Below are 14,280 nucleotides of genomic sequence, written 5' to 3' on the forward strand. Positions count from 1 at the left end.
GATTCAGTGCATCTACGAGCAACTCATCTTTATCGTTACAGTTCTTTTCGTTTCAGTTATATTTGTAACTTTGCATTCGTTATAATAGTTCCACATATTGAATACCCCCCTCAGTCTTTCTACATGGTTAAACAACAAATTTTGCTGCCCCTACTGTACTGTACAGTAGAGTCCTAGCATGCATACAGTACATCGTTGACAGTACAGTCCGATACAGAAAGTTTCTGAGGCCAACAAATTTGATGTCCAATGTTCGCACATTCAAACCTTTAAAAATTGGAAAGACTCAATTTCCACATTCTTCTGGCAGTTTTTTGAGAGACTACTGTAGGTAAGGTCAAAAAAATAATTACATTTTCAGACTTACAGTATCTAACATCTTTCCCTTCAAATGTGGAGTAGCATGCCGCAACATTACTGTACGTCATTTAATTCAATGGAACATATGCACTCTCATGTAAAGAAATTAATTTTTCCCAAATTCTTCTTTCAAACCTAATTCTCTCCCATTTAATTAATACACATGTATGTATGTGTCCAAATTCTTAAAAAAGACTTTTGAATTTTGCTAAAGTTACAATTCACCTTCTGGTCACAATGACATTATATTTTAATTTCTAGTAATTTCCTTTTAGAAACGAGGCTACTGGTGTCTCAAGAGTTTTTCACGCACATTTCTACACAATACCGTACAGTACTATATTTGATCTTCTTCCTCATTTGAGCGAGTAAAATGAAAGTCACTCCGAATGGATTTGCTATTAAATTGGCTGAAATTGATCAAATTGCTCGCACACAAATATGATATAAACTGATGATAAAATTTGCTCAGACGGTAACTTTTGACAATCTGAGATCGACTGAACACACTACTCATCTCATTTCATTAGGAATTTCAACGCTTTGAGACATGACTTCTGTGCAGTTACATATGCAAAGCGCTTCCTTGCTGACGAATAATCTCAAAAACACTATCTTTCAAGGTTATTGGAAAAAAAAAATCATTCAAATCTTTGTTTCGAGAAGGCAACGATCTAGTGTGCGTGTCTGGAATGAAATTGCTTTCCTCCAAGGAGACGTGGGGGGGGGGGGAGAGAACAAACCGATCTCTGCCGTGACGGACTTCGTTGAGGAGGCCAAGTTCATTAATGATGATGAACGAGGCATTGACAGAAATACATGTGTGCATTCCTGGGATATTGATGTTAAACAAGATTCAGAAAGATTTAATGACAATTTTCTCTGCAAAATTTTGACAAAGATTGTAGTTTCTAATTTATATATACGGAATTTGATATGATGAGAATTTGGGAAAATCTCCTAGGCTTACAGTATGTAACTCCATGGTTTGAAAACCTCGACAGAAGGAGACCAAGACATTCTATACTGTATGTGACACCACCAACAAACTTGTTCCATACAGCACATATATATATTAATATATATATTCACTTTTCTCACCTGTTTTTGAGGGGGATATTCATGGCAAGCATCTCTATTATATACTTTATTAACACTACACACAGATGACAGTTGGGACTGCCTCTCCTTTAACTACTGTACAATATTAGACCAGACCATGTGGTACTTACTTAAGTACAGTAGCTACTGAATAGAGTACTTCAGTTTGCTGCTTAATCTGTACTCGAGTGGACTTGAGTATTATTTGGAATGTCCTTGGAACTATTGGAAACAAGTATCTTTAAATCTGCTAGTTTGAAATTGGTTAAAATGAATGCATGTTGAAGAAGGTAATGGATCTCCTTTTGCAGGTTGCCAGCCAGCCAGCCAGCCAGCCAGCCAGCCAGCCAGCCAGCCAGCCAGCCAGCCAGCCGGTTGTACTGTATTGCTCAATATCAAAATTGAAGTCCTTTCCGTTGGATAACAGAAAAATACTTCCGGCATTTACATTTGGCATCGCAAATTTTCAGGTTTACCCTGAATTCATTTTTCCCCCTAAAATACTGACAATTTTAAAGGGTTCTCTGCTCATATATACAAAATCTACTACACACATTCTTTGCAATATGTATGATTCTGCTATATCTAGCACCAGAAAAATCATTCCCAGGATGATAAGCCAGTTTTTATGTAGAAATCAACCGCAGGTCATCAAAGTTTTATTAATCTGCTTTGCAGGTGTGGTCAAGAGATCATAAACTTTGCAACAAAAGTCAATAAACCCATGGATTGATTTACAGATATTTATGGTCCATCTTGTATAATCAGTCCTATGTCGCCTGTTCATTAATACCACATCGTATAAAAAAAAAAAACTACAAAAAAAAAAAACTACAAAAAATACCACATCGTATGAAGGTGTGGTGGGTGAGTCTCAAGCATTTATTCGACCAATTGTTGTTTCAATAAATAAAATTTCTATGATCCAATTTGATGAAAGTCACAACTACGGTATGGGGCTAACGGTTATGCACGTAAGTCACTCTGCAGAGAGCTCAAAGCCCAAAGAAAAGAACGACAAATACACAGACCAAAAAAAAAAAAAAAAATTGAAATTGAGAAATGTCATCAAAGCCTTCTAAGCCATTAAACAAGTTTTGAGTTGCTTCTCACAAGTACTGACAAGTGGGGCCCGCGAGGTCTCACGAGGGAGTTTGATCAAACTTATGTGGGAGCCGTAACAGCCAACAATCTTTCCTTTCCCCCCCCCCTTCCCCCAGCCGATTTACTCTGGCCTCTTTCAGAAGAGACAAAATACGGGACCTAAGATTATGAGTAGGATTGTACTCGACAAGGAGATCAGCAATGGCAGTATTAAAGAGCACGATTGTTTAGGGATTTACTTCAAAAGTGCAGCATTTAGTCTAGACATGATTCTGGACGTAACAGGAAGCCAGGGTATAATTATCCTTTATCACCGGGGTGATGTGACATGCTTTTTTCTGGATAGATATTAAAACTAAAAAGAGGGCTGCTGTTTTTCCTGTAATTTCTGCCGTGTTTTTTACATTATTATGATCCTGCCACCTTTCAGAAGAGCTCTAGAAACCTTGCACGGGGAAGAAATGCGCAATGTTATGAGAACACAGGTAACGTGAGGGGACTGCAAATATTCACGGTGCCCGAGTCATTTTAAAAAAAAAAAGAATTCTTAAGAAAACTTACCTGTCTGCTACGTAGCCAAAGAACAGGGAGCCAAAGAAGACGCCACTAAAGAACACCGACTGGCTGATTCTGGCTAGGGCTTTCCGGTCACACCAGAGCTCAAACTATTAAAAAATTAATGTGTGGGGGAAATAAACTTTAGTACAAAAAACACTGGCGGGCTGGAGCCACATGTCATACACACATCGTATTGTTTGGTGTCTCATCTTCCCCACCCCCCCAAACAGCAGGATCCCCTCCTCCCTCCCCTCCCTCCCCTCCCTCCCCTCCCTCCCCTCCCTCCCCTCCACCCACAAAAAAAGCATTACACACTGCACATTTTGTCTACATGATATTTCCTATCAAAGCCAGTTCTAGAAAGAACATGCAAAGAACATCACATATTGAAATGATATCTTTTAATTTACATATAATACAGTACTACTAATGGCCTTCCTTAAATATCATGGTTATTGCTTATGACGTGCGCTAAGAAATCTAACATATTAACTGCAACAACAACAACCACCCCCCCCCAAAAAAAAACGACAAAAAAAACACTTTGTATAAACATTGTCGTCCTTTGGAAATTTCCCAAACATTTTCCACTTGTGATCTAATGCTAACAGTTTACATGCAAATGAAATGTGATTTTAAAGGACGACTCCTGATCAAGCAATTAAGTTAGTTAATGTTCTTTTTCAATGATCTACCATCGGGATATATTTCTTTCCTTGATATCATGGATCAAGTATCCTTTGAGGAACCACAATATTATACTTGTATTGAACTACAAAGGTAATATTAAAAGATTTTAAAAGCATAACTGAAAAGTACTGCACTTGCAAATTTCGACAACTCTGACAAATTTTTAACAGCTAGGGTAAAGTTTCTAGGGACAATTGAATAATAAAACAATAATAAAGTCAATGAATAATAAGTAATAAAAAGTTTTTGTGTAATTCCTATTTAATCCTCTGACCTTACAACAGCTTTTGGAGTTTATATTTGTTTTTTGTTACTTTTTTTTTTTAAATGCTATTTTGCGACTAAAAGCAAATAACAATATGTAGTTTGGTACCTATCTTGACTTGTTATTGTAAGTGCCATTTTCAACTTGTTTTTGGAAATGTGCAATTTGCTTCTAAATGTGTTAGTTTTGCTACATGAAGAGTTGTCTGGGAGACCAAAAATACTGAGATAAGAATCAAATGATTCAATTACCATTTTTGGTGTCTGCATGTAAGTCTTCTCTTTGCAACCAACTGGAGTAGTAGTAAGTTAGGGGTTGGGGGGAAGATTTTCTAAATCTTAAAACTTATTTGGTAAAATATATTGGAAAAATTGTTTTGAAAAAAAAAAAGGCTGGACACATTTTTGTCTTCATAATTTCAAAACTTAAAACAGCTGCTTTAACTATCTAGAAGCAAACTGAGCTGGTGCGCTATCATGTACTTAGCTCTGCTCGCTGATGATCTTGAAAGATGGGTGCATATATACTCACGTCGGAATTGATGGTGCGGACGAGATTGCTACGATCCTGCACCCAGCCCTGATTGCAGGCCACCGTCTGGTTACGGCGTTCCACCGTGTAGCTGACAGAGGTACCGCTGGCGTTGACCTGGTATATGCCATCGTAGCGTTTACACTGCTGGAAGGTACCGGTGCCATTCACCCTCGGAATGGTTGCATTTCTGTACTGGTGGATACAGTCGAGGTACATCTCCGGATCGGACTTGCGGTAGTTCCTGTAACACTGCTCGACTTCGTAGGAGTACTCCTCGACGGCGCACCAGTGGTCCTCGTTGGTACCCATATGAAAGACCTGCAGCATCTGTTGGAAGGCCACGGCGATGGCCACCAGGCAGAATAAGAAATACATGCGCCGCTGGTAGCGGCCAAACTCCCCGATGCAACTCAGGACGTCGTCAAACTTCATAGTGATGGAATTTTCCGGCTGCGGAGAACAGGTGAGACATTGGATGCAAATTTAAAAATCGGTTGACTATATAGGACTGTATAGTGGAAATGAAATATCTACATACAGCTATGCACTTCTCTCCCTTCCTCCCTCCCTCTATAATCCCCCAAACCCACAAGTAAATACACAACGGACAAAAGAAAACAAAAGAAAAAATGAATAGACAATGAATTGTATTACACTCTTGTTGACATAAATTTGACTAATTCAGAAACCAGAATGAAAACATTTCATGGTTCCTTGCTGCTGTTCATTAGTTCCATTCATAGGGAAATTTCTAACAAAGCCCTAATACAACAACAGCAATTTATGCTCACAATCTTTTGTTGCCAAAGTAATGCTAAGCCCTGATATCAATTGCAACACACATCAGTGTGTGAAGACTATCTACCATTATCATCATACCAAGTTTGACGAAATTCCGACTAGTAATAGTAGCCAAGTAATTTTGCAATTTGGAGTATTTCACGTTTGACCCCATGACCTCAGTAATATTCATGATATGAGCACCAAAATCAACAGGGTTAATCTACTCACTATGGGCCACCCACCCACCAAGTATGGTAATGATTGTTCATTCCCTTGTTGAGTTATTGTGCATACAAACTTTTCATAACGAAATATTGCTAGCCCCCCCCCCACCTCCATAAATATGCATGATATCAATTGTAACACACATCAGTATCTACCAATATCATCATACCAAGTTTGACGAAATTCCAATAAATAGTAGCCAAGTTATTGAAACTTGGGAGTTTTTCACGTTTGACCCGTGACCTCATTAATATTTTTTTTAACTTTGACCTCGTATAACTTCGCACACGAAGGTCACACGGGAGTCAACCTATTGACATTTATGATCAGAAGGTACCTTTGACATCTGAAAATAGCATCGAAACTGTAAAAATCCCCAAAACACGAAAAGGTCACCAGAGGTCAAATTGAGGTCAAGGGTCACCCAGATGCGGGTCGACAACTGGATTACATTGAAGCAACTCCCAACCTTAACGGACAGTTCGTTCTCAAGTTATCACAAAAATACTAGTTTTTTATCATTAATTGACCTTTGGTGACCTCGGATCACATGACCGTTAAGTTTGAAAATATTCCCCTATACCATTTGCAACTTGTCCCAAAATATCAAGCGGGTCACACCTTGGAACTGGGAGTTATTGCATTAAATGTCTGAAAATTAACTTTGACCTCGTATACCTCCGCACACGAAGGTCACACGGGGGTCAATCTATTGACATTTATGATCAGAAGGTACCTTTGACATCTGAAAATAGCATCGAAACTGTAAATATCCCCAAAACATGAAAAGGTCACCAGAGGTCAAATTGAGGTCAAGGGTCACCCAGATGCGGGTCGACAACTGGATTACATTGAAGCAACTCCCAACCTTAACGGACAGTTCGTTCTCAAGTTATCACAAAAATACTAGTTTTTTATCATTAATTGACCTTTGGTGACCTCGGATCACATGACCGTTAAGTTTGAAAATATTCCCCTATACCATTTGCAACTTGTCCCAAAATATCAACCATGTCACACCTTGGAACTGGGAGTTATTGCATTAAATGTCTGAAAATTAACTTTGACCTCGTATACCTCCGCACACGAAGGTCACACGGGGGTCAATCTATTGACATTTATGATCAGAAGGTACCTTTGACATCTGAAAATAGCATCGAAACTGTAAATATCCCCAAAACATGAAAAGGTCACCAGAGGTCAAATTGAGGTCAAGGGTCACCCAGATGCAGGTCGACAATTGGATTACATTGAAGCAACTCCCAACCCTAACGGACAATTCCTTCTCAAGTTATCGCAAAAATACTAGTTTTTTATCATTAATTGGCCTTTGGTGACCTCGGATCACATGACCGTTAAGTTTCAAAATATTGCCCTATACCATTTGCAACTTGTCCCAAAATATCAAGCGGGTCACACCTTGGAACTGGGAGTTATTGCACTAAATGTCTGAAAATTTACTTTGACCTCATATAACTTCACACACAAAGGTCACCTGGGGTCAACCTATTGACATTTTTGATTGGTGAGACGTGAATATAGCATCAAAACTGTAAAAATTCAAACATTTTTTTCTTTGCCAATTTTCTCACCCAAAATACTAGTTTTTTAACATTAATTGACCTTTGATCACCTCGGATCACATGGCCGTTAAGTTTGAAAATATTCCTCTATACCATTTGCAACTTGTCCCAAAATATCAACCTTGTCACACCTTGGCACTGGGAGTTATTGCACTAAATGTCTGAAAATTAACTTTGACCATGTATAACTTTACACACAAAGGTCACCCGGGTGTCAACCCATTGACATTTTTGATCGGAAGCTACCTTTGACATCCAAATCTAGCATCAAAACCAAACATTTTCTTTTTCGCCCGTTTTCTCCCAAACTAAGCACATTTTTTCTAATGTGACCTTTGACCTTTTGACCTTGGTTTCAAATGTAGTTTGATCTGCTGATTCCAAAAATCAACACGACAAGTCTGTACAGCCATCCTAACTCCGACCGAAAACTTTGACCCCATATAAGTTCGCACACAAAGGTCACACAGGGGTCAACCTATCGATATTAATGATCGGAAGGTACCTTTGACATCTGAAAATAGCATCGAAACTGTAAAAATCCCCAAAACACGAAAAGGTCACCAGAGGTCAAATTGAGGTCAAGGGTCACCCAGATGCGGGTCGACAACTGGATTACATTGAAGCAACTCCTAACCTTAACGGACAATTCGTTCTCAAGTTATCGCAAAAATACTAGTTTTTTAACATTAATTGACCTTTGGTGACCTCAGATCACATGACCGTTAAGTTTCAAAATGTTCCCCTAACCAGTTCACAACTTGTCCCAAAATATCAACCTTGTCGCACATTGGCACTGGGAGTTATTGCAGTTATAGTATTTTGGGTTTTTGGACCATAACTGACCTTTGGTGACCTTTGTGAGCACCAAAAACAATAGGGTTCATCTACTCACTCTGGGCCACCCACCCACCAAGTTTGATCATGATCAGTCAATCCCTTGTTGAGTTATCGTGCATACAAGCTAAAGCGTCACACACACACACACACACACACGCCAACCTGAATACATAGGTTCCTTTGCTTTTAGCAAGGAACCAAAAATAAAAAATACTTTTGCAATGCCCTTCCTCTCTCTGTCGGCATGGCAACGTTATAACCACCAAAACAGCTAATCAAATGTTTCAATAGTTTCCAGATATTCTTCATAATTTTTCCCTATTTTGTCGCCTTTTAATAAACCAAGTTTAAGGGATACAAATTACAGTATAAATTAAGCCCAGAGCATTCAGTTCACATGATTAAAAATCTGATTGATGAAACTCCCAGGAGACAGACAAAGTCAATTATGCCCTCCCCCTCCCCCCCCCCCCGTCATATCACAAAGTTTTGAGGAAGAAACCTTCCCATAATGCACTGGTTGAGGTAACATAGTAACATAGTTCTATTTTGTAAGATACAGTATATATTTGTCTCTTGCAATGTACTGAAAGACTCCTGGCATGATTATTGAAACTTATGTTAAACTTGAATTTATGTTAAACTTATGCTAAACTCGTTTAAATGAACAGAGCGGGGGGGGGGGACTAAATCACTTTCACAGACACATATTTATTTGTAGGTATCATACTGTTTATAATTTGCAGATTAGCTAATGCCATGCTGTCTGGAGATGTTAATTCAGCATTGGATGGTGGGGGGGGGGGGACCAGGACTAATGTTGAAACTTAATGTTCAGGAAAAATTTAGGCAGAAAATTCAAATTGGATATGCTGTAGATCTTCAAAAACCACCGCTACTGTATACCAGTCCATGTTGTACGATTTCTATAATCTATACCACTTAAAACACATTAAATCACATAAAACCTGGACTGGCTGCACAAAAAGGATTCTAAAAGTATCTATTTTACGTACGAAATTACAACCCGGATTTACAACAGAACAGTTGCTATTGAAGCCAACAGGTGGTGTGTAGCGAGTGTATATACAAACTTAATTTATTACTACATACTGTATATACAGTGGTTTAATACTGTAAGTGCTTTGACATTTTACTGATAGCAGAAGTTCTGAATCACCAAACAGATTTCAATTACAGTTTGTGAATGGATGCACTAGAGCGTGCAGGTTGAAGTCTTGCTTTTAGAATTGAGTAAAGTATTTAAAACTACACTGTACTGTATCTGAAGGTCTAAAGTTGCAAGCAAACAGAACTGCTTACAGTCAGTGCGTGCGCTGAGTACAGGGTAAATAAATAGCTTGAAGCGAGGCGAACTTTTCACTAAAAACATGTAAATATCTAATATTCTAAACATGTTCAAGTGATTCGCTTTTTAACAGACTTGCTCAATATTTTCAAACTAAAATGTTTGATCAAAAGAAATTTAACGCTGAGGATCAAATTCATTCAGAATTGATTGATTGATTACTTGATGATTTAAGAAAGAGGAAGAGATAAATTCCAATACCAGACATGTATGTTACACTTATCTTAACAGTCAGTAAGTGTAAGAATAACTTTATTGATCCTTAAAAGGAAAATACAGTGCTCGCAAGTCAATAAAACATAAAAGAGTAAAGACGTAAAACTCAAAAGAACGAAACCATGAAAAAGCAGCAGGCTGTACAGAAATGGCAAGAAAGAAATTCTAATGTTTAAAATTAATTTTAAGAATTTTAATAGTCTGAAGAATGTAAGAAAAGGACAGAGGGTTTTGGTAACAGAAGAAGGCTACCCGAGCCTACCACTGCGCGGGATATACTTGTTTCACAAGCTGGACATAGAGGGAGTGATTACTGTCAGTCCAAAGGGTCTCCAGCTTGCTAGGTACAGGGCAGTATAGTATACACAGTCCACCTCCTCCTGTACCGCACCAATCACCCGCCTCGCCCTTCTAATACATTTATTAATAATTACCCTCCTTTCCAGTAATTGAAGCATTCCCTCCCCAGCAAATAAGGCAATAACGCCCAAACCGTTACACAAAACAGAGTTATAAAAGCTTTGTAATAATTTGGTATCTACATGGAAAGACTTCAGTTTCCTCAAGCAAATACTATAATACAGTAGTTGATTTTTTTAATGACGCTATATTGATTTGCACAGTCCAATCCAGTTTGTGATCGATATAAACTCCTAAATAAATATTTGAAACTATCAACACGATCGACTCTACAGTTATTAATTATGACGGCGTCTTAGAGGGAGAAAAAAATTTCACTTTGTTAATTGAAACTAGCAGCATGTCCGTATCTTGTTCCTAACTCGCCATAAAAGTGATTGCGTGTACGACCTAGTTTGGCTGGATAAATACTTCCATTCATGCACGGACTGTATCACAGTAGGGTGGTCTTCTAATTAAGGACTGTGATGTCAACAGCGTAGATTTCATTCATAAGCTTTTGCTTTCGTATTAAATTTATGATATTTCTTATCAATTTATCCTTCAAAATGTAATATGTAAAGGTTGGAATGTTTATTCAGCTGTCAATGTTCTCTTTATTTCAAATTAATCACTTTTCTTGGGGGGGGGGGGGGGGGTTCTTGTACAAATTTTTGCAGTGAATATGTGAGTTAAATAGAGAGAGAGAAACAAAAGGAATTAAAACATTTCCAGTTGATGGCGGCCAATATGACCTTCTGTCACTCTGGCTGTTGTTCAACCTACGCATTAATTACCCAAATTTATACAATTTTTTTATCTAAGCCACAAAAAATGAACACTATGCATGAGGATGTGGTTTTAGCCATTGGAACTTGACGAAGAATTCAAAAAATTCGAATAATTCAAAAGGTGCGTCTAGCAGTCTTTACACAGAATAGTTCCATGCATGATCAATGACAATGCGATTTTTGCTTGGGATACAGTAGGTTTGAAACATTTGCTGACACTAGAGAAAAACGAAGCCAAAAAGATTTGAAAAAATATATAGAAAAACATAAAAAACTGTCTTTCCGGACTAGAATTAGATCTTCTCCATTGACTGGAGTAATTGTATATCTATTGATCTCCATGCACTACCATGTATGTCATCACAGTAGTTTAGTTTTAAATTGCAGCTTAATTGCAGGACAAATTGATTGGTATCGTCAAAACGTTCCCGACATGAAAGTCACACCAGTAGTAGCTATATGTGTGAGTGGCACGGACTCATGCTCTAAAGTTCTGTAAAAAACAATAAGTTGTCATGACCACACGCTTATATGCATATTTATTAGACGGATAGCGGGAATGACATGCACAGCCAAACAGGTCTCAAAATTAACTGCTTTTTTTTATAATAATTCATTATTCACGTTAGCATTTACTGTAAGGGCGAGACACGATCCCTTAGCCATGTATGTATATAAATATATATATATATATATATATATATATATATATTTATGTATACCATTCATGACAAACATTTTGAACCCCTCCCCCCCTCCCCCAATTGTCATACATACTGTGTATAAAGTCTGGCACTGTATAGGCAGGGAGCTGCTACTCTAGCAGCTCCCTGGTATAGGCATTACAGTGTGTCCTGTACAGTAAGCCATATACACTGTAACTAGTACACTACTATGTACAGCTGCCAGGTACCCACACCTGTGATATCAGTATATATATATATACCAAGCTCAAGTATGATACCTGGCTCTTTACATTTGACACCAGCTTGTACACAAAGAGCTGGTACTTACATATCTAACGTAACATTGAGATATTCAGCAGCACCATGTATCACTGAGTCAACGACCAACCCCGATGCACAATGTACAGTATGCTGATATAATTATACAGTCGTTCTACCATACACTGTATTATTCAGAGCAGGGCAATCTACAGTACAGAATATATTATCACCTCAAATACCAATGGTTTCATATTCAACCAATTCCATACAGACCAGGGAAAGGAGGGGATTGGCGGACGAATATTTTCATAAAATTCACATCGCTTCTAGGTCGTTGCTTGCATGGTAGTAGCAATTTACCAACACCTTATCAATGCCACACACAAATGCATTCAGTCGTAAAATCAAGGTCAAGGAGAATGGACCAAAGAAAAGCTTTAGGAAAGGGGGGGGGGGGGAAGCAAACAAAAAACATAAAAAAAGGGATGAAAGGAGGTTTAGAAAAAGTCTTCCATAGATCTGTCCCTTATTCTCTCATTTATTATCAGAATTCATCAATATCTGCTGATGATGACATTCCACCTCCATGAAGATCCATCAGAGCGTTAAATTAAATCATTTTCTCGTTCCGCTGGAAAGGGTGAAGGATTCATTAATCCAGAAAAACACACGGTTTTCCAGCCTTTGGTACGGTTCCCCCTTTTCTAATCTTCCTTTTTTTCTTCTTCTTTGGGAATGCAATACTGTGATATAAGTGATGACATTAATATCTCACTTTATATTAAAATGTTGGAATTTGGAATAAATTACTTGGTGCTTGTTCAATTTGCAGCAGCAGAAGATTTTTAGAGAAACTAAGAAGAATGAATTCTTTGTATAATTTGCAGTGCAGCTATATAGCAGTATGCATACATACTGTGTACTTAACGATGTAAATTATGCCATATAGATACAGCTGCATCCAGGAGAAACATCACAATGATACAAAATAGCATTGTTAATTCTTTGTATAATTTCTTTGTAAAATTTGCAATGCAACTATAGCAGTCTGCATACATATGTGTACTTATCGATGTAAATTATATCTTAGTTACAGCTGCAACCAGGAGAAACATCATAATTATACATAATTATTCTATAATTTCTTTGTAAAATTTGCAGTGCAGCTATAGCTCAGTTGGCAATACATGAACGTAAACTTAACGATGCAAATTAAAGCCATAGTCACAGTTGCATGGAGAAGCATCACATTTAAGGCAAATTTAAGACAATGGAGAAGATGGCCTAATTCTGAATCAACATAAGATGAAAATACAGTGGAAGTGGCATTGTGTACAATAACACCACCATCCACAAACAGGATATAGGACCAGTTGAAGCTAAACTGCTACATTATTATACTTCCTTTTTAATTACATAATATACTTAACTAACTACACAAAACGTCATTTGACTAAACTCTTGCAAGCTCAACACAATCATATACTCCAAATTATGCTTCATAATTATATAATTGCAATTGACAATGTTTTTTTCTTGTAAGATTCTAGAATGCCTGCAAAATGACACTCAAAGTGGTCTAACCATATGCAGTGTATTAAGGAATCCAATCATCTTTATTCATTTCCGCATACTATAGTACATCTAAAAGTTCTACGCACCTACCCAAGTTCTGGAAGAGAACGCAGGCAATGCTCTCATCATAATTACATAATGACGTATGTAACATCTTTCATGAGTGAGGCTACGACCTTGCAGTGATGTGCAGTCGGCAAGTTAAGATGACAATCCTGTTAATTTCCCATGTAATGTACGGCAAATCCAGTACTACGACAACAGAAGAACTTAATTCTGAGTTTCTGACTTTCACAACGTTTCCAGGGCTCTTAAATTATTTAATAAACTATGCAATCAATAATAATTATAATAATAATAAATAATCATCAAAATAACTGTTAACTTTTGCATGTACATACATGTATGTACAAACTGAGCACTAACTGCACAACTGGTACAAATATCTTGTTCTACAGAGAAAAAACGATTACAGTAAAATTACTGTATGTTAACTGACTAATTATACCTAAATTGTTTAGACTCTATAAAGACCAGAATATTCCCATGCCTTCCACTTTGCTGTGACTTTGCTTTTTCTTTTATAAAACTGAAAATTCTTTGTCCAGCTTCTACATCATAATACATGTTTCCTTTGTACAAAACAGTCCTCTTTAAATCTTTGCCCAAATGTAGCAATTCAACCCATTTGAATAGCATTTTATACTGTAATGCAATACCAGGTAAAGCATTCCTAGATCTTTTATGATTGGTTCTCATTCATGTAGTAGATATTGTTACCAATCTGCATTTGCGTCACTCTTTCTACAGTCACTGTGAAACAGGGTCGATGCACACATCTGTGCACAGGCAAATTAGTACACCTGTATTAAGTATATTTGCCACACAGTTGGTTTAACCTGCAAAAAACCAGGGATAGTTGGCATCCTCCGAGTTTTTA

The 14,280-nt window shown here is 37.5% G+C and overlaps 1 protein-coding gene across 1 annotated transcript in view; it reads right to left on the reverse strand.

Moving 5' to 3' along the window:
* Window positions 1-14,280, reverse strand: part of LOC139962899 (organic cation transporter protein-like) — a 55,576-nt gene that overhangs the window by 21,154 nt on the left and 20,142 nt on the right. Inside the window, exons 2-3 of the mRNA XM_071963290.1 lie at window positions 4,610-5,062; window positions 3,127-3,230 (exon numbers count right to left, since the gene is read on the reverse strand). Of these exons, the coding sequence (XP_071819391.1) occupies window positions 3,127-3,230; window positions 4,610-5,044 (539 nt within the window). The 5' untranslated portion in view covers window positions 5,045-5,062. The remainder of the gene's footprint in view (window positions 1-3,126; window positions 3,231-4,609; window positions 5,063-14,280) is intronic.

This window comes from Apostichopus japonicus, chromosome 21 (genome assembly GCF_037975245.1).
Source record: "Apostichopus japonicus isolate 1M-3 chromosome 21, ASM3797524v1, whole genome shotgun sequence".
NCBI classification, from domain to species: Eukaryota; Metazoa; Echinodermata; class Holothuroidea; order Aspidochirotida; family Stichopodidae; genus Apostichopus; species Apostichopus japonicus.